The 21683-nt window shown below is 44.8% G+C and overlaps 1 protein-coding gene across 2 annotated transcripts in view; it reads left to right on the top strand.

The window, feature by feature from the left end:
* MYO1E (myosin IE) overlaps positions 1 to 21480 on the top strand; it is a 207861-nt gene extending 186381 nt beyond the window's left edge. For both annotated transcript variants that reach the window (XM_081227979.1, XM_081227978.1), the window contains exons 25-28: positions 985 to 1077; positions 3975 to 4176; positions 15987 to 16156; positions 20389 to 21480. In XM_081227979.1, the coding sequence (XP_081084105.1) occupies positions 985 to 1077; positions 3975 to 4176; positions 15987 to 16156; positions 20389 to 20465 (542 nt within the window). In that variant the 3' untranslated portion in view covers positions 20466 to 21480. The remainder of the gene's footprint in view (positions 1 to 984; positions 1078 to 3974; positions 4177 to 15986; positions 16157 to 20388) is intronic.
* Positions 21481 to 21683: the final 203 nt, after the last annotated feature.

Below are 21683 nucleotides of genomic sequence, written 5' to 3'. Positions count from 1 at the left end.
GTCTCTTCTCTTTACTAGGAATTCCCTCTGCACCCCTCTTCCTGCTGGTTTAATCAGCTTCATGTCCTGAAGCTCCTTCATGTCCCACTCGAGACCTTATTTACTGTGTTCCTTTCCAACACATAGTCTCTGCAGAGATCTCGTCTGGCCCCCAGTGGCCCTGCCTCCCCAGCCCTAATTCTGGCCCACATGAAGCTCCATTTGGCCCTGCTTGTTTTTTAACACTTGCACGTCTATGTCCAGGGTATCAGTCTGCTTCTACCCTTCAGGCTCTCTGTGTTTACTTCAAAGACTGTAGAAGGGCTTCCCTGGTGGCGCAGTGGTTGAGAGTCCGCCTGCCGATGCAGGGGACGCGGGTTCGTGCCCCAGTCCGGGAAGATCCCACATGCCGCGGAGCGGCTGGGCCCATGAGCCATGGCTGCTGAGCCTGCGCGTCCGGAGCCTGTGCTCCGCAACGGGAGAGGCCGCAGCAGTGAGAGGCCCGCGTACCGCAAAAAAAAAAAAAAAAAAAGACTGTAGAACACAAACTCTGGCGAGAAAGGCTCTGGACTAAAGCAGAGGTGCTGGAGCTGCGGTGTCCTTCACGCCAGTGACCATGATGTACAGCAAACACAGCCTCGGCTTCTGCGGTGCTGTGGTCAGAACATGAGTGCGAACATTCAGATGTCTCCTCTGTCTCTTTGCAAAGTCTACAACAATAGAAACCCCTTTGTAAGCTTATTAATAATACCTCTTTGTAAAGCTATTGGCTCTGACATTTCAAATCCCTCCCTCCATCACATGTCCTCCAGCCCCTCCCATCCAATAGCTGCCAGGACAATTCTTCCCTCAAACAGCCGTCTCCACTGCAACCAGTCTCCTGCATATCCGACGGAGACCTGCGTTCCAAACTTCTCAAAAGTATTCCATAAGCAAAAAACCGTCGGGAGCCATAAAACCAGCCAGTAGCACCGATTTTAACTTTGTCTTGCTGGTTTATTTCAGGTCCTACCCGAAGGAACACCATTCAAAGCAGAGGTTATTCCAGTGGGACTCACAATGCCAACTACCCAATGAGAGCTGCCCCTCCGCCACCAGGTAAGCCAAGCGTGCGCCATAGACTAGACCCAGATGTGTAAAATACCTTGAGGAAGAAACGCATTAGCCAATAAGTGCCCACGTATTACCCAGCCGTGAGCCATTTCAGTGCCAGATGTACTCCTCCCAACACAATGGCCCTACCTGTGACCCCAAAATGCAGGGAAGGTATGTATGAGCTAGTGAGAGTGCACTGTGGCTGAGTTAGCGATTTGCATTTCCTTACCTGGCAATGTTACCTCCCTTAGGAAAGGCTTTGTACATCAGCAAGAGGAAATAGAGCTCCGTGTCCATGACGACCAGAATGTCGTCAGCTTTTAAGTTCTAGGACACTGCCTCTATGGAAATTGGAGTTTGCAAGGTATAACCCCACCACTACTCAGCTCCAGCCAAATACCATGACAATACTTTGCAACTAGTTAACGGCTGAGTGAATAAATAGAAAGTCTATTCTTAATCAGATAGAATCTACGAGAACTGCTCCAAGAAATAAAGTAATATCTGAGAAAATACAAAATTGATTCAGAAAAAATTTTAGAACTTATGTTTCATTTTTCTCATTTTTTTAAAAGGAATTTTGCCTTTAAAAAATTTTTTTATTTGTTTGTTTATTTATTTATTTATTTGTGGCTGTGTTGGCTCTTCGTTTCTGTGCAAGGGCTTTCTCTGGTTGCGGCAAGTGGGGGCCACTCCTCATCGTGGTGCGCGGGCCTCTCACTATCGCGGCCTCTCTTGTTGCAGAACACAGGCTCCAGATGCGCAGGCTCAGTAATTGTGGCTCACGGGGCTAGTTGTTCCGCGGCATGTGGGATCTTCCCAGACCAGGGCTCGAACCCGTGTCCCCTGCATTGGCAGGCAGATTCTCAACCACTGCGCCACCAGGGAAGCCCAATTTTTCTCATTTTTTAAAATGATAAAAATATAGCATGCAAGTCAAAATCCAAACCCAAATAAATGTAAGAGGTTTTACCCTTAAAAAAAATCTGTTTAGTATTGGAAGAGTACTCTCAAAACTCACAAAATGTTTTTCCATCACTCACAATTCAGTTAATAAGAAACTGCCCCCAGAATGTTTGATGTGAATAAGTTTAGGATTGTAGGTCTGAGAAGGGTCATCTTGGGACCACACTTGACTCAGATCATCCCAGACAAGGGAATTTGTTTGTAGCAGTGTCCAAAATAAGCAGTAAAAAGCATTTCTTTTGTCACCTGCTCTGGAATCTCACAGTTGCATGCTAAAGTATGGACAACCATGCCTATCAGTGAGAAACTAATTCTCATCTCTTTTGGAGTCCCCATCCTGCCTGGCCCAGCTGTCTTTCCTCCCCTCTTTATCCTTGAAGAAAATCCAAGCACAAAAGAACCTAAGAGAACCAGTGTAGTATTTTGTTACTACTTATGCGCCAGCCGCCCGTGCAAAATCCTGGCCAGACCACCTGGAAAGCTCATTTGCCTCAGCTGTGTTGGCCACAGTCGGCTCAGACCAAATACCTGACCTTGAGCACAGCTCCCAACCTCTGTATGTGACAGTTTCTTCACCAATAAAATGAGGCAATTGGACCCCAATCCCTTACATCAGTACTTCTCATACTATCTATGGTGAAGGATCAAGGGCTTGGGGTTTTGTTTTGTTTTGTTTTGAGTTTTTGTGGGGTTTTTTACTTAATTTTTAATCCATCACAAACTATACTTTTGTAAGATATAATAAAAGTTACTAGAAGAATGGAATTTTTAAAGCATTCAAAATGTAAGCCAAAATTTCTTACTAGATTCAACAGACATGAGATATGTCTGTGAAACTGCTGTGAACGTTTCTAAATGCTTGCTCTTAATTTTTGAGCTTATTGATGGTGGGTGGGTCACGAGTGGCATGGAGCAGTCCATCTATGGGACCCCTTTTGAGTATCATGGCCCTAGAACACGTCCCAAGCTGGATGCCCTTCTGCTGTCCTTGGCAACCTTGGCAGCATGTGGGGTCTCACCAAGCTCCTTGTTTCTTTCATGAAGAACTTGACACTCAGAAAGGTCAAGTATCTCACTCAAGGTCAACACAGCTATCAGAGGCAGAGCCAAACCTGAACCCCGAGTCGCCTTATAAACTAAGGGTCATCCCACTGGTACCAAAGAGCTCTTCTCTTAATTCGGATGGAAGAGGTTTGCTTTATGGTGGGTTCACCAAAGGCGTGCCTTGGGGAGCCTTGTTCCCCTTCACTCTTCCCCAAATCTGTCAGTGGGAGAAGAGATAAGGGCTTCTTCATACATAGCTTGGAATGCAGTGCCGCTTTCAGCCAAGGCGCGCGGTTTGGAGCCCAGCACCAGAGTCTGTTACTTACCAGATAATGTGATCTTGACCAGGAGCAGTTTGGCTAAGACAGCTTGCTCTCTCCAGATTAATCCAACCAATAGCCACATCTCCCCTGCCTGTGTGGAGTGCTCCCTTCACCTCCCACAGCAGGCTCCTGCAGAGGACACCCCGGACTGACCCCTTGAAAATGGATGTCCAGCTGTTTAAACAGCTGCCTGCCAGCCCTCTTGAATCACAACGTCATCATTTTTCTTAGACCCAAGAATGTGCCTCCCAACTAGTTGCAGACTTACCTTTCTTTGACCATTGGCTTCGAAACCCCTGAACATCTGGTGGTTCTAAAGTCAAGATCAACAAGAATGCATGAGCATCTGCTATGTTCCAGGCACTGGCCGGGCAGTGTACAATGTCTTGGGCTCTATTCCTCACAAAATATGAGCAGTTATGCCCTTCCTTATTTCAGAAGGGGAAACTGAGGCCTGGCAAAGCTAAGTAACTCACTCTTGGCTAACGGGCTGAAAAAAATTTGGAGAGCCTTTAGCATAGGATCAGAAATTTTCTGCTTTGTTTTCTCCTCTTTCCCACTTTCTAGGCTACCATCAGAATGGAGTCATTAAAAACCAGTTTGTGCCGCATCCCCACGTTGCTGGAAACCAGAGGTCAACTCAGAAGAGCCTGTGCCCTTCTATGGCTCGCCCACCCTTACCGCGACAACAGTCCGTTGGCTCAGACCGAGTGTCACAGACGCCGGAGAGCTTGGATTTCCTCAAGGTCCCAGACCAGGGTGCTGCAGGGTAAGAGCCCCACCTCCCATGGGTGAAACTCACGACCTCCATCTCCACCAGCCACACCAAGGCTCAAGGATTTGGGGGGCCATCCACACATGATTCTCAAGGTCGGTTTTCCACCCATGTGTGTTGTCATCCAGCCCCAAGGCTGTGAGGCCCTCGGTTGCCATTTTCTAAAAGTACAGGCAAGTTGATCCCACACACCTCATTCTCCAGAGAGGCCTTATCTCGGAAACATCAGAAGAGGGGTCCCCTTCCACCCCGAGATCTGATTGCTCTGTGACCTTTTTTGCTCTCTGGGATGGTTAAGGAATAATGGGGGTTTCGATTTGTGTCTGTGCCTGAAGTTGCGTAAACACAACAGCTCAAAGAGTCACTAGAAACATAAAGAATACCATCCCGGCATTCTATGAGATGCAGCTGTTTGGTTATGAGGACAAATCTTCAGAGCTTTAAAATGAGACCCTCTCTGCCTTTCTATAACAGAAAATGAAGAGGGGAAGAAAAGAAACCAAGGCTTTTTAGTTGGAGGAAGTAAAGATTCCTGGAACTCTGTGTAGATATTCAGTTATCAGTGTAGGAAGGGGGTTTGCTGGGTCCTGTGGAGTCACCAGGCATATCACTAGGGCCAACTTCAAGACAAGTGAGTGAACTCTGCCAGGGGATAGATTTTGGCACCAGTAAACAAAAGAACATTCCAGTAGCCCAAAGGTGAAGTACCCTAGGATGTAAGGAGCACCTTGTCCCTGAAAGTATTCAGGCACAGGCTGGATGGAAATCACCAGGCTGGAGTATTATAGAGTGATGGTGTCACATAGCAGATAAGGATGAGAATCCTGTTTCAGCCCCTGTTACCTGTCTAACATTGGACCTGCTCCTAACCCTCTCTGAGTTTTATTTTGCTTATCTGTACACTGAGTTAATACCACCAAGCTTGCAGGGTTGCTGGGGGCGGGTGGGGGACGAGAGAAAATCTACATAAAACACCTACCATGGTTCCAGGCATGTAGGAGGCTACTCAGTCAGCTGTAGCTCGATGACGATGATGGTGGTGATGAAGCAATCATTATCTCATGGTGGATGAGCTAGTGACTTTTGAGGAATCTTCCGACTCTGCATGATTCTCAGTAGTTCTCTCTGCCTAACCCAATTGTGGGGTCACTGCAGCCCACTCTTCCCCTCCTTCCTGCCTACCTCCATTTTCTATTCTCACCATATCTATAGAATAATAAAGGACTTTCAAGTGTGATCAGGAGACTTGTGTACAAAATAGGGTAGTGCTGGGTGAGAGGCAACAGCTCCTTTCTCTGGGTGGGCAGCCAGGCACCCATTCACCTCCAGGCCTTCTCAAAGACCGCAGAGCTCTTAGGAACTTTTCCAGACGTCACCAGGTTCTTTCCTGGTGTTCCTTTTCCCCTAGCAAGTCTTACCTCATTTGGGCTACAGAGAGGAAAGCACCTTGGTTTTATACAAATGGCCATCAGGAGAGTGGCTGCCACTTTCTATTAGATCTCTCTCTGTGCTCCCCCAACTCTTGCATAAGTAGCTCTATCCCACCAGTTCTAATGATCATGGTTTACCTGATTGGCTTGGTCTAAAGAGGAAGTTCTCACACTTTAATGTACACCAGAATCACCTGGAGAACCTCCTGGCCCACCTCCAGTATTTCTGATTCAGTAGGACCAGAGTAGGGGCCAAGAATTTGCATTTCTACCAAGTTCTGAAATGATGGTGATGCTGTTGATCCAGGGAGCACATTTTGAAAACCACTTGTCAAATCATTCTGATGAAACCAGGGAAGTTTTGTATGAAGGTGAATTGGAAGGGTGCTGTTGAGGCAACCGGAGCCTTACTCCGTAACCCAGGCCTATACTATTCAAATGGACAGGAGAAACTAAAATAATCCAACAAGACTTCCTGGGCCCAGTTTGATTTCCCGAAGTAGGCAGGGGTTTAAAACCAGTCAGCAGAATGCACCAAATCTCTTAGCTCTGTCTGCTAGCTTCCTACTTGCTTTGGTTTTGGCAAGCAAAACCATCTTTCCAGCCTGCTTTGCAAGTTACAGACTTGCACACCAGCCAGCTGGGAGCATCTGTCAGCCAAAAAGCAGGCAATTTAGGAACATTGTGTCTTAACCGAGGCTGCTCCCTTCCAGCCCTCAGCTGCGCTGTTCCCTATTTAAGTCTTATCACACCCTTTGCCACCTTTAGGCCTAAAAGATCAGGCATACGTGACGCTATTTTGGCAGTGGCTGTGAGGCTGGAAGGAGAGGGAAACTTCACAACCATCTACTAGGCAGTAAGATCTTCCTGTATGTAAAACTTGTGTATAAAACTCATATGAGGCACACTGAGTCCTGTAGCTACAAGAATCCCAGCCAGCCTCCTCTTTGTACACTTAAATCTGCTGTGATGCAAATATTCCTTAAGAAATCATACTCTGATCAAAAGGCTGAGCTTTTTCTTTGTATTTATTTTCTAAAACACATAAAGTCAAAGTTAAAATAATTTCTAATGTGGCCAGAGACTTTAGACAAGTATTTCAGGGGCCTCGTGGTTACCTACATTCAACAGTTCTTCTTTGCCAAGAAAACATGAATTCCATTTATTCCGTGGGATGTTGCTGGAGCAAACAGGGACCTTTGGGGTCCCGAGCTTGTACGTTTCCACAGAGACGAAAGTTCCTGTTTACATTAAAGTCCCAAATAGTGCCCTTGAATTTACCAACCTATAAAAGGGAGATTACCACCAAGTCTCCTTGGACTTTCAACTCTTGGGTTCATCTTTCCTTTCCCTCTCCCACCCTCAATGCACTTTTCTTTATAGACATATTTAGCATAAGCAGTCATCTCTTTTGGATCATGCAATGTGGATAAAATCAAATGGTGTAATTAGCACCTCAAGTTAATTCAGGAACGTCTTTGTCAGTTTATTTCGGGTTCAGTCGGTTTGGGTTTTATGTTTTTTGGGTTTTTTGTTTTGCTTTTGGAGAGAACATGAAGCCTTCACTAAATTAATTACCACCCCAACTGGATTCTTTACCCTTGCCATGCCATGTTTGTTGTCATTGTCATTATTATCATTGACCAAGAAAACTAAGATGTAGAAGGAATCATAATCTTGTAGTCCTTGAACATACCTTTTGAAGTCTGATTCAGGTTCAAGATCTCCCTGAGTCTCAGGGAAAGAGAACAGGTAAAGCAAGAATCCATATAAATAGTTCATTCATCAGCCTTTGCTCTGGCTTCACAGGAACACTTGATTTGCCAGTCAAGTGTGCTTTATATTTTCCCTCCTATAACTGAGATGTACATAATCTACCTCCAGTTTATTACTGGAGGCATTAAAACCCAGACTGGAAATGTTTTTTCTGTTGGCCTTTTTAATCCCGTGGTCCATTTCATGGGAGGACAACTTTAGGAAATTTCAAGATACTCCAGAGATTAATCCAACTAGAAGTTGGAGAAACAGAAAAATATTGAAAATGCTCAGTGGTAGGGCTTCTGGCCATGCCACAAAAGAAGGATCGATAGAAAAATTTAAATGCTGCCTGTGTGTCTCTTGACAGGATTCTCCTAATGGAGCCATATTTTTCAAGGAGCTTAAAATTTCCAACAAGTGTCCAATAGCAATATTTCTTAACCCATAATCTGCAGGAGCCGCAGCCATATCCTGGCCCAGGCAGACACGAAGCTTAGGAATTCCTGGCATCCGTTCCCAAATTTCCAGTAATGTTTATAGATTCAACCTTTTGGAACAGAGCATATTTTAAAGAGCCAATGAAATAAAATGCCATTATTTTCCTTCTTGGAATTTCAAGACATAAATTTCACATCTGCAGAACAAAGACGTGATATTTGAAAGCTTAATCCCAGCTCACCCTGTCATAGATGAGGCACACCCGGGTGTCCCAGAGGTGTGGAGACTGCAGAGAAGTTCACAGAAGGTGGCCTGGCCACGTGCAGAGAGCACAGATTCACACTGGCAAGGACTGGGTATGAGTCCCGGGTCATTTGTTCCTTCCTTCATTGATTCATGCATTGAATATTTACTGAACCATGTGCCTTCTGTGTGCCACGTGCTGGCCACATGGATTGTTTCACTAATTACCAGCTGACACCCTCATGTATGTCACTTAATCCTCCTACACCTTGGTTTCCTTACCTATACTGTATAATAGAGCTAATAATCAGAAATGTAAAACCCAATCAGGGTTTCAGGAAGATTAAATAAGGGCTTTGTAAACTATAAAGCACAATGCAACTTGAAAGTTTATTTATATTTATTTTATGACTGTTATTCATGTGGTTTGGTCTTGCAGGGAAATATTAGTATTTTACCAGGATTGAGAAGTGGGTGTCCCCTGGCCCAGTGGCTTTACCCTCAAGAGCTCAAACCTCTGGCCTGCATAGAGCTCTAGACGCCATGAGGAGCTAAGCTTCAGGCATTGCTGGCTTTAATGGGGGGGAATGGGCAGCCTAGCGAAGCCAAGACAAGGGGACGAGTCAGGGAGACACCCTCTCCCCATCCCGCTTCCCTGACACACACACATCTAATAGCCATGCTGCTCTCTGTGGGCTCAGAGCAACAGCAGAACACAGAGCTGAGAGGTAATATTGCAACAGACACTAGCTGCATTTCAATAACTAAAAAAGTCCAGAACTCCTTCTCCTGCTTTACTATTCCACAGTCTTTTTCTAGTTAAACCTCCTTTGCTCCAATCACTATAACAACCTACATCCCAGGAACAGAGCGAATGAACAATCCCTGACTTTACAGCGCTTTGTTGTCATTGATGTCACTTGGCGTTTTGTGTTCTTGTGGGCTTCTGGCCTCTTGTGAGACCAGGCAGCTGTCCACGAGGGCTCAGAGGTCGGTCGGCATTCTGATGTCTCAGGGTGAAGGCACCACTTGGTCTTCCCAGGCACTAAAGCAGGGCTTTTCTAGCAGTGCAGGTTTTCACAAAGCAAACTGGGTATAATGTGCTTGATTACTCAGGAAACTTTGTGGTGTGGGTTATAATGTGACTGCATTAGATGTTTAATTCTCTACTCAGAAAAAGACCTGCTGTAAAAGCAAGGTGCTATAGCCGAGCTTCTTCATGTGTTTCTTTTCTTAATGAAGAATAGACACAATAAAGTGGTAAATGTGTACAATCCCTCGGTATCCACAGGGGATTGGTTCACACACACACACACACACACACACACACACACACACACACACACACGCCAGATACAAAAATCCATTCATGCTCAAGTCCCTTATATAATATGGCATAGTATTTGGTATAGTATTTGCATATAACCTATGCACATCCTCCTGTGTACTATAAATCATCTCTAGGTTACTTATAATACTGAATACAACGTAAATGTTACGTAAATAGTTGCCCTGCCCAGCAAATTCTAGTTTTGCTTTTTAGAGCTTTCTGGAATTTTTTTTCGGAATATTTTCCAATCTCAGTTGGTTAAATCTGTATCTGGGATGCAGAACCCATGGATGTGAAGGGCCAACTGTACAGATTACCTTGAAATGATGGGTCACATAGTAACAGGAAAACTAAATTACACTGTGCCAGAGTTACATATAATGAAACAACTGGATTTGCTCTGTGATGCAGAGTTTTATAACTGTATACCAGTGGCAATAGGAAAAATAACTTTGTCGTTGTGAGTCTGAAATTCTTACTCCTGCCCCCGTTATCCCAATGAAATAGTTGTTTTCAATCATGTGAGGTTTATTTGGGATACAAATGTCATAAAATGTGAGCACTACCAAAATTATCTAAATCCTGCATATCCATTACAAAATAAATCTAGGCAAAGCACTTTTAGATGAGTGAAAGTGAGTTATCATGAGGGTAGTGGAGGGACAGCAAGCAGTGTGCTGTGAACAACTAGCTCTCTGGGGATGAAAAGGCGGGAGCTGTAACATTTGTCAGTTTCTGCTCACTGTGGCCGATTTCAAGCTACCAGGGTGACTACCCCTGGTCCCAGAGCTGGGGGGAGATGTACAGTCTCCCACTGTCCTATGGTGTTCCCACCACAGGTAGGCAGCAGACGTTAATAACTTCAAGAGCATGGAGAGATGTAAAATGCGGTAAGATAATTAGGTAGGGTCAGATTATGAGTATTTGTTGCCTTTGCTTTTAATATAATTTATTCAGTTAAATGTGTTCAATTTCATCTTTAATAATGACTCTGTTTAACAACTGACCACAAAACTCCTGAAAGTGTAACAATCCTCTCTCACAGGCTGGGCTGAGCCAGCTCCTGCTCCCTGGGCACGGGGGTCTTGTTTGCTGTGTAAGAAAATCTCAATCCCTTTTTCTTGGCTGTAAGTGGAGTCAACCAGCACCTAAAAGACCTTGATAATTTCTGGCAGCTGGTAGAAAGCCATCCTCTCTCCTCATTATTGACTGCACAGGATCGCCACCTAGTGGTGGAAGGAGATTGGACTGAAGGCTGAGTCTGTCAAACAGAGCTGGGAAAATGGCTGTTCTTGCAGGCTGATTCCTGTGGTGCTTTCCAGATCCACAGTATGGTGAATGGAGAGAGTGATCGCCCCATTGGGTCAGGCTTCCTGTGTCCCATGGTACATCTGACTGTAGGGATCTTGTTAAGAACACTCTGTAAAGCCTTCTTAGAATTAGAAGAAGGGCCTGGGCCATTGCCGGAATTCCCTCTTTTTACCCCGTGAAGACACTGATTCCTAAAGAGGTGAAGTGATGACCCCAAGTCACATGCCAGCGGGTGTCAGAACTGGGCCTCAAACCCAGTGCACTGACTCTGACTCTTAAGCCACTGTCCCTTCTGCTACTCCCTCAGAACATGCAGGTTGAGGCCACACAGTCTTCCTGGGCCTGGCGCCAGGTCCAGGGTCTACAGTGGTGAGAACAGCCGCCTGCATGGAATCTACTGCCCTGCCAGGGAGTCAGCTGGTACAGGCCCCTGTCCCACTGCATTGACCCCCTGCTCTGAGCAGGTGCAGGCTACCAGAGGATGCTGCCCGGGGTGAAACAAGACCCAGAGGCTGAGCAGGAGTTAGCAGCGATGGTTAGGGGGTGGGGAGCATGGCCAGACCATGGGGCCAGAAAGGTCAGTGTGGCTGGAGCTCTGGGAGCCTGCTACGTATGCATTGTGCCATCCACTGATGAAGCCAGCAGGAAATTCCAGGAACCTAGGTCAGTCATTTCGCGGGAATTGTTATGAGGTTAAATGAGGCAACATCTGAAAATGCCCAGCACAGTACCTTGCCCAGAGCTCCAGGCAGGGGTTCCCAGACCACATCCCATCTGTCAACACTCACAAGAAGAGTGAGGACATGCTTAGATGTGAGAATGAGGCAGGAGTGACCAGTGAGAAGGCGGGCTTTGCTGTAACTGGCTCACTTTGCGAAGGTGCTGCCCTACTGGAGCAGTTGTACCCTTTCCTGGTTACAGAGGACATTTAAAAAGGAAGAAGCCAGACAGTGGTTACCTTGGGATTGTCTAAGCAGCCCCTTTCCTGATGCAAAATGCAGAGCTGTTCTCCACCTCCACGTCCATTCCCCATCAAACACAGTCCCCCAGTCCACACTCTGCTCCCCAGCAAACAACACCCCATCTCAAAGCTACCTGGAATCTCCCCTCTCCCAACTGTGGAGTGCTGTGAGCCCCATTCAGCCAAGGGATAAATGACCAGATGACTTTACACTGCATGGTAGCAGTTGTCCAGGGACAATCAAGCCAACTGTTGCCAAGAGTTTACTGTACATGGGAACCCAAATCCCCCAGTAATCCCTGAGGTTTTACTTTTGATTGGTTTTCCTGAGTAAGTAGGCTCTGATGCCTTAGGATCAAAGGCCATGAAGCGGCTGTGTTCACACAGGTGTTTAAATGGTCCCCTCACCTCCATCCTCTCCACTATGTCCCGTATCCTGGGTGGGACACTCAGCAGCTGCTTGTGTACAAGCTGGCTGAGCTCACTCTGGGTATCAGGGGTGCACTTCAGAGCCCAAAGAGGCTCATGCAATTTACTTTCTTTTTTTTAAAGCAGCTTTTTTGAGATATAATTTACATACCATAAAATCAGCCCATTCAAAGTACAATACAATTCAACAGGGACTTCCCTCATGGTCCAGTGGTTAAGGCTCTGCACTTCCACTGCAGGGGGCACGGGTTCGATCCCGTGTCGGGGAACTAAGATCCCACATGCCTCATGGCGCGGCCAAAAAAAAGTACAATTCAACAGCTTTTAGTATAGTCACAGAGTTGTGCAACCATCATCATAATCTAACTTAGAAAGATTTTCATTATCCCCAAAAGAACCCTTCTTCCCCTTAGCAGTCATTCCCCCATCCCCCGGCCCTACGCAACCACTAATCTACTTTCTGTCAGTATAGATAAGCCGTTTCCGGACATTTCATATAAATAGGATCATCCTTCTTTTGATAAATTTACTCCTAAGTATTATATTCTCTTTGTGTATTGTAAATGAAATTGTTTTCTCAATTGCATTTCTGAATTGTTCATTGCTAGTGCATAGAAATAGAGCTGATTATTTTTTTATTATTTCTATTTTGGCTGTGTTGGGTCTTTGTTGCTGCACATGGGCTTTCTCTAGTTGCAGCGAGTGGAGGCTACTCTTGGTTGTGGTGCGCGGGCTTCTCATTGCACTGGCTTCTCTTTGTTGCGGAGCATGGGCTCTAGGCGCGCAGGCTTCAGTAGTTGCAGCACACAGGCTCAGTAGTTGTGGCATGCGGGCCCTAGAGCACATGGACATCAGTGGTTGCGGCTTGTGGGCTCAGTAGTTGTGGCACACAGGCTTAGTTTCTCCGCAGCATGTGGGATCTTCTCGGACCAGGGCTCGAACCCGTGTCCCCTGCATTGGCAGGAGGATTCTTAACCACCGTGCCACCAGGGAAGTCCCCAGATAATTTTTATATATTGATCTTGTGTTCTGTAATCTTGCTGAATCTTTTTATTCTAATAGTTTTTTTTTTAGTGTATTTCTTAGGATTTTCTATGTGCAAGATCATCTCATCTGCAAATAGAGGTATTTTCACTTCTTTTCTAATCTGTATGACTTTTATTATTCTTGACTAATGGCTCTGGCTAGAGCTTCCAGTGGGTATTGAACAGAAGTGGTGAGCTAACACCTGTGTTTTGTTCCTGATCTTAGGGGGAAAGTATATTTGTCACCAGCAAATATGATGTAGGCTAGGAGTATGTGGACAGGGGTCCTAACCCCAACCAGGGGTCAGACTTCCATGAAGAGAATTAGGAAGATGCCAGTGTGGCCTGCAGCAGGATGGGAGGCTGGGAGCCAGCAGTGCCACACCTGACAGGGACTTTGTAGGCCAAGAGCAGAGAGAAGCTGTTAGAAGGATTTTCAGTGGAGGGTGAGGTAAACTAATAAATGCTGAGCTGGGGTGATGTTCAGGGAGCCTTGAAAGGAAGCAACTGGCAGGAAAGACATGAAGAGGGAGGAACTGGGTGACCTCCATCAAAGATGGAGGCAGATGGGCGGAGGAGCGAGCAGGGAGACTCTCGGGAAGGCTGCAGGCAGGATGGCCCTTCTTTTCAGAGGGTCATCCAGCTTTGCCTCCATGCTAAGAGGCCCCCCTGCCCAGAGAATGCACCTAAGTCCCAATACTCTTGGGATCCAGACACCCCATCAACCTGTATTCTCCCCTGGACATAAGAGAGGCCAACTCTTCATCTATGAATATTGGGTGAGTGTATGTGTGTGCACACACGTAAGCCTGGACACACACGTGTGCATATGTGCACGTACCCTCCCAACCGTTCCCTGGAACTGCCAGAGTGGAGGCTTCCTCCCTCCCAGGGTGTTCTAATGCACACACCACGGCCCCAGCCCCTCCATCCCTTGTTACTGGGAAATCAGATGACTTCTGGTATCCAGGCTAATGGCTCTTATTAACCAAATGCTGACACATCCCTAATATATAGGTTGCTTAATTAAAAACCTGCTTGTCCAGCCAGCTTTCAGAGAAGCAAGCACTTCCCAAGCAGGGAATGGGGATTTCCAATAGACTAGAAAGGAAATGATGTCATGCTAATGAACTATACAATGCTTTTCCTCTTCCATGAAAGAAAGCGTCTGGTGGGGGTGGGAAGGTGGGGACAGGGTTGATCTGAGAAGAGTGGAGCCTGAGTTACCTTGGGGTTTGCTCCCTCCTACTCAGGGAACCCCCCACCCCTGCTGGGGACAGCTAGCAGACAGTAACCCCTCACCCCCAGCCAACCCCCTAGTGATCCGACTTGCTCATCAGCAGCCAGCAGCATCTATTATCACAGGACCTCAGCAAGGACAATGAGGCTCTGGCCTCTTTACAGCACAGCTCAAAACTGGGTGTGCTTTTTCCTTCCAGAGCTCAAGCCCCAGGAAATACCCTCCCCTTTCCTCCCACCTCCCACAGGTGTTAACAGGCCCAGCCAGACCTAACAGCCAGCCCCACAATGTTGAGTTCAGCCCAGGCCCTCTTAGAAGAAATCTTAAGTTTCTTTCGTAAGTGAACGAATGTAGGCTTCACTTTGGTTAGTCCTTAAGGTAAGGGGGAGGGGGACTGTTTGCTATATTTCTATTTCCTAAATGCATTCTCTAAATGCTTTTCATGAACATATTTAATAAATGGTTGTTCCAGATATGTTTAAATATCTCACTGACTAGGACCAACCTAGAGTTACATGCCTTTGAGACAATGTATGAATGGTGACTGGAGGCTACACAGGTTGTAGAAAGAATACATTTAAAGCTAGAAGACCTAGATTAGGGTCTCAAGCTGGAGATATTTTTGATGATCATGAGCAGGGAGGGGAGGTGCTACTGGCATCCCAGGGGTAAAGGCGAGAGATGCTGCTCAACACCCTACAGTGCACAGAACAGCCTCCACAGCAAAGTGTCCGTAGTGCTGATGTTGAGAAATTACTTTGGATAAACTTTTGCACAAGAACATTCATAGCAGCACTTTTTTGTAATGAAATTGGAATCATCCCAAATGACCATCAACAATGTACTGGATAAGTAAATTGTGCCATATTCATGCAATGGAATAGTAAGTATAAAGCGATGAGAATGAATGAATCAAACTACATGCATCAACAGTGTTCATCTAAAAAATGGAGCCAATGAGGGGATTCCCTGGCAGTCCAGTGGTTAGGACTCGGTGCTTTCAGTGCCATGGCCCATGTTCAATCCCTGGTCAGGGAACTAAGATCCCAAAAGCCACACAGTGCGGCTGGGAAAAAAAAATGGAGCAAGTGATAGTGGCATGTGATTCATTTCATATAGTTAAAAAACAGACAAACTGCAAGTATCGTTTAGGGATACTTATGTGCATGGTAAAACTACAAAGCAAAGCAGAATTATTAATACAAAATGCAAGCTAGGGGTTCATTCTGGGAGGGATTTCAGTTGAGGAGAGGCACCTGCAGGCTTCTATGGCAAAGTTCTGTTTCAAAGGTTGAGGAAGGGGGATAGATACATGACTATTTATTTTATTATCATTTAGATGTATAAATATGTTTTATAAACTTTGGTAGGAATATGTGTCTTGCTCACATTTCCTTCTATGCTGGGAACACAGCAACAGAGGCTAATGTTTATGAAGAGCTAGCTACGTGCTTTTGCAATGACCTTGTCAGGGAGGGTGTTTTACTCTCCGAGAAAGTTTAGGAAGCGACATGTCCTTCTAAGGGTAGGGCTGGACTTGAACTTGAGCTGGCCAGTGCTGGCCCCATGCTCCAAACTACCATGTGGCGCTGCTGCCTCCTGTTGGGTCCCTTCTCACCTGCCTCCACTCTTTCCACAGGGTCCGGAGACAAACCACCAGCCGGCCTCCCCCAGCAGGGGGCAGACCCAAGCCCCAGCCCAAGCCCAAGCCTCAGGTGCCACAGTGCAAGGCTCTGTATGCCTATGATGCTCAGGACACAGACGAACTCAGCTTCAATGCCAATGACGTTATCGATATTATCAAAGAAGGTAAGTGCATGGCTGGCTGGGACAGCCTCCAAAAAGCATATGGTTATATTGCTATAAAAACTAGTATAAATGTGAAAGGAATTTATGGGCTCCTCTCACTGAAACTTGCAGAGGTAGGTCAGGTTTCAGGCTGATCAAGACTCCAGCTTCATTTTAAAAAAATACTTCTTTCAGCTCTGCCCTCTTCTTTGTATCTGTTCCCTCCTCAGGCTGTTTTTCCTCATGGTAGCAAAAAGGCTGCATCAGTTCCAGGCCAACGGATCAAACCATCTCTGAAATCCACTTTACCTCTGAAACTTCTCTTAGCCATTGGACAAAAGTCCCCGCTTTCCCTCAGATTGGACCAAATTGGTCATGTGCCCATTCCTGAATCAATCTCTGTAGCAAGGCAAAGGCTGTACCCCAAGTGGGTTAGACCTGGCAGGGACTGTCCGAGGTAATGGGAGTTAGGCCTCTCCCACCCAGATCTCATGGCCTCCTCCTAATGAAGGTAGATGGAATGGAAGCCAGGGAGACAACTTGTAACATCTATTATAAAAGTGGTCTGTGGTCTTGGCTGAATACTTTATTAATTTGGTAAAGACGATAAGTTAGAATATAATATACATATAATCAAACATTATTCCTTGTGGAAGCATAAAAAACAAAGATAACTCTTAACTTAGGATGTTAGAACAAGCCTCATGAATGAAATGGCATTTGCGGTGAGGGATGGGAAGACTGACAGAGAGAGGAGCCATGGAGGCTAGAAAGAGTGGGTCCTTTTAGGAAAATGAGCCGACACTCAACCCATGTGCAGAACCCCTGAGGAGAGGTCATGGGGGATGAGAGGAAGCCAGAGTGGCCTGGTCCTAGAGGCCCTGGGTGTCAGGCTCAAGGCAAGTTGTCAAGACAGAGTAGAGCCATCCAAGGTGTATGAGCAGAGCAAGGACAACCTGAGTGGACAGTGGTCCATGGCAGGGCTAGCTTTTGGGAAGAGGTAGCCAAGGGCAGTTCTAGGAATCACCTGGGCTCACTCCCAGGAGAATTCCAGGTCCCCAGACCAACCTCCTTCTAAACGTTCTCTGGGTGCTCTTTTTATCTCCTTTAGCCATCTGGTTTTCTACAGGTGTTAATATTTTAAGTCATTTAGTATCCTTCTTCAAAAGTTGGAATAAAAAAAGTACTGAAATAAACTCTTAGTAATACAAACAGGATTTTTATCACCAGCTTTGTTTAGCAAAAATACGGGAAATGACCTAATATCCAGTGATGGGGATTAGTTTAATAAGCTTTGCTATATCCATTCAGTAAACTTTGATGCAAAAATTTTTATGTTAAAGATAATGATGCAAAAGTAATACATTATTGAAATGGAAAAATGTTCATGGAGAAAAGGAAAAAGTTAGGTTAGCGACTGTGGACTACAGTCTCATTTTTGTAAAAATATAAAACACATGGAGTAGAAAAATGTTTTCTAAAACATTTTTAAAAATAGAAAATGTTAAAGTGGTCTCCTTAAGTGTTAAACTTTAAGTATTACTTTCTTTTCACTTCTCAATATTTTCAGAATTTTCTAGAAATAACATGTACTGGATATAATTAAAACATATATTTGTGTAAAATGTAGAGTCCTAAAAGTTACCAAAACATGCTATAAATTACTGCTGTAATTTAAACAGTGTGGTGTGAGTGCAGGAATTGACATATAGATACAAAGGATAGAATAGCATTCAGAAGCAGACCCTGTGTGCATAGGTATTTAATAGATGATAAATGTGGCATTTGAAATCGGGAAAGGGTAGACAGTTACTTTCCATTTTGAAAAGAAAATGTTTGATCTCTGCCTCATACACAAAATAAATATCAGATAAATTAAAGATCTAAAACTATATAATTAAATTACAAAAGTCTTAGAAGGAAACCTAGAATATTATATTAATCTTTGGGTGGGAAAAGTCTTCCTATGGAAGATGCCAAACTCAAAAACCATATGGGATTTAACCTCATAAAAAGGCTAAATTAAAACCTATATGGTGAATAGCACTGGGAACAAAGTTAAATTATGGAAAACAGACTAGGCAAAAATGTTTTACATATATAAATAGCTCTTCCATGTAAATAATACAAATAATCCAGCCCAAAAGTGGACAAAGGCTATTGAGGCAATCAGTGCACAGCAGAGCCTCCTTAACCATCAGGGAAGTGCAAAGCAAAGCATTTCACCTGTGATATCAGCAAAGATTAAAATATGAGAGGGACTTCCCTGGCAGTCCAGTGGTTAGGAGTCAGTGCTTTCACTGCCCGGGCCCCAGGTTCAATCCCTGGTCTGGGAGCTAAGGTCCCGCAAGCTGCGAGATGAGGCCAAAAAAAAAAAAAAAGTGAGAGTTCACATTCCCTAATCCAAATCCTTCGAGCTAACTGAGTTTCAGAAATCAGAGATGGGAGCTTTTTTATAGTATGTAACACCCCTTGAGGGTCCCAGGGAAACAGCTTAGATCAGCCTCAGTATTTCTGCTGTGGAACCTAAGAGCATTCACATGCAGTGGAAAGAGACATCATAAACAAGCCCATGTCAGTTCAGGTCAAGTTTTCCTATGAAATGAGTTACAGAAAACTTAATTTTCAGAACTTTCTGGATTTGGCCATTGCAAATAAAGTGTGGAGTGTAATATCTTTGGTTAGTCAGGGAAATAGGTACCTCCTTTCACTATTTACTGCTGGAATAGACTTTTAGGAAGGAAATTTAACAGTATTTATCAAAATTATAAAATCCCCATATCAAAATGATTACTTTGGATTTATATATTAACCCCTTCCCCCAAGATAAGTCCCAAATAAATTAATATTTACATGTGTAAAAGAAACATAAAAGTCCTAGAAGTAAGTATAGAAGAGTTTTCTTTTTTAATACTGTCAGTGTGGGAAAGGATTTCTAAAAGTGATAGAAAACTAAGAAGCTGTAAAATCATCATCTGATTCAACTGCTCAAATATTAAAATATAAAAATTTAATAAGAATTGGAAGAGGGATATTTGTAACTCATATGACAGATTCACTAGTATATAAAGAACTCCTAATCAACAAGATAAGAGACCAGCAACCAATAGAAAAATAGGCAAATAATATGAACAGTGGAATATAAGCAGCTATAGAATACAGAAGCTCTTTATATACAGATATGAAATGATCTGTAGTATGTATTATTAAGGTTTAAAAAGTACAGAACATGTAGTATGCTATCACTTGTGTACAAAAGAGGGTTCTTTTGTTTGTTTGAATAAATGCCTTTATAGACATGAAATATCTCTGGAAGAAAGTGCAAGAAATAGGTAATACTGCTTGCCCTCAAAGAAGGGATCTGGGTAGCTGTTTTCACTGTTTATCGTTTTGTACTTTTGCAAGTACACATGAAAGTATTACCTATTACAAAAAATAAATTAGATTTTCTTACAAAGGATACTAGAAGGTGCATATTCTTTGATCCAAGAATCTATCCTATAGAACTGCTTGCATGTGGGCATAAAGATATATGTGTGGACATTTATTGCATTAACAATGAAAAATTGGGGAACAAATGTCCACCAATAAGGGAATGTTATATAAAATTTGGTATGCAATGCAGCTGTTTAAAAAATGAGATTCATGGAAAGATTACTGAGTATTGAAAAGCAAGATGCAGAATGGCCTGTTTAAAATGAATGTGTGTGTTTATAATCACAGAAAAATATATACCAAGTTTCTGCTGAAGGGACTGGGATTGAGCTGGGAAGTAATTACGGTGAAGTGTTGCAGATCAGTTCTTCCAGAAAGGCTGTGAGGTGGAGTGAGGAGTGTGAAAGATGCAGTGGGGGAATAGCCACTGTCAAAGAAAAGGGGGGAAGCAGGATTAGAGCCATCTGACCACAAGGCGACCTCACAGTCTGCCGGCCCAGCAGCTGCTCCAGAGCCGGGACTGCTCACAGGGGAGGCTGGAAGGCTTAGGCCCCGAGAGAAGCAATGTCTCAAAGGCAAGGCAGATCCCACAGGGCCGAGAGCTGGAGACTGGCAGCAAAACCTCACATCTGGGCAGCAGGTTCTGCTGGAACGGGGCCTGAGTGGCACATTTGCATGTCTAATTTTCATTAAAATTAAGAAGGGAAAGAACATGGATGGAGCCCTTTGCCCGTGGGATGCACCCACATGAGCAGAGTGCATCTGGCCTGGGCAGAAAGCCTTGCTCACCGTCACCTCCACCATCTGTGTCCCTGCAGATCCTTCTGGCTGGTGGACCGGGCGGCTACGAGGCAAGCAGGGCCTGTTCCCCAACAACTACGTGACCAAGATCTGAGGCGCACAGACTCTGATGCACAGGACGAAGGAACTTCAGGCACAGACAGGGGAGGGGACATTTGGGGGCTCTCCTTCTGATCCATAGTGAGCAATTGCTTCTGCAAGGCCTGGAGCTATTCTGGCATCTTGCCCATGGAGGACTTCCAAAAGCTGGGCTGGGGACAGGGAGTGTCACTCCATAAATGATCCTAAAAGGTAGCCTATTCATAGGAACCCCGGAGGGCAAACCAAGCACCCACTCAGATTTATTTATTCTATTTAAACCTGGTGAGAGGACAGGTGAGGTCCACTCAGACCTTGCTGACTCTAACAAAATAGCACCTGCTCACTCACCAGGCCCAGGGAATGGCTGTAGGCAGCCACTGACAAGTGCCTTTAGTTGAAGAGCACATTTCTTTCATCCCTCTTTTCATTACCTGACGTACACATTCCTCGGCCACCTTCCCTCAGGGAAGACCCACTCTCTGCAGGTGGGGCTTGGCGTGAGCAGGCACTTCCCGTGCAAATGTCAAGGGCCCGCTGAGCCCGCAGGTGCAGTGGGTGCTGGTTTACACTTTGCTGGGTCGCAGGGGCTGAGGCTGGGCTGTCGGCCAGGCTTTCTCTGGGTCTTCAGTTGGAATGTGGCTGGCCCATGTTGGTTTTTGTGTTTAATGCTGTACCTATTACAAGAAGGATCTCTTTTTTTCGAGCTGTACATTTATAAAAACAGATCATATACTGTATATATAAAAAAATCTCAAGATGATAGAAACATGTATGAATGTACTAAGTAGTATTCCACTGTACTTATTCATAAGATAGGATTTATTACAAAACTCACACCAGGTACTTACAGTTGTGCACTACTCCTTTTCAACTATAGAATCAGTGTTACTGCTTTCTAGCTCAATCCCTGCAAACCCTTCCCAACCCTCTCCTGTAGGTAATTTTCCTCTGCTGGCGCCCAACCCCATGTCTCCTCCCCCTACCTCCTAAATAAAATAAAGGAATCAGTGAACCACCTTGTTCTTTCATGACGTCTGTCTGGCTTGGATTGTGTCCACTGCCACAAGAGAAGGTATGTTGAAGTCCTAACCCCTAGCACCTTACTTGGAAATAGGGTCTTTACAGAGGTAATCAAGTTAAAATGGGGTCATTACTGAGGGCCCTAATCCAGTACAACTGGTATCCTGATAAAAAGAGATTTGGACACAGATCAATCAACACACAGAGAAGG

This window comes from Mesoplodon bidens, assembly GCF_964165515.1.
Source record: "Mesoplodon bidens genome assembly, chromosome: 3".
Taxonomy (NCBI): domain Eukaryota; kingdom Metazoa; phylum Chordata; class Mammalia; order Artiodactyla; family Ziphiidae; genus Mesoplodon; species Mesoplodon bidens.
Note: the sequence above shows the minus strand (reverse complement) of the source record. Positions and strands in the feature narration are given on the sequence as shown.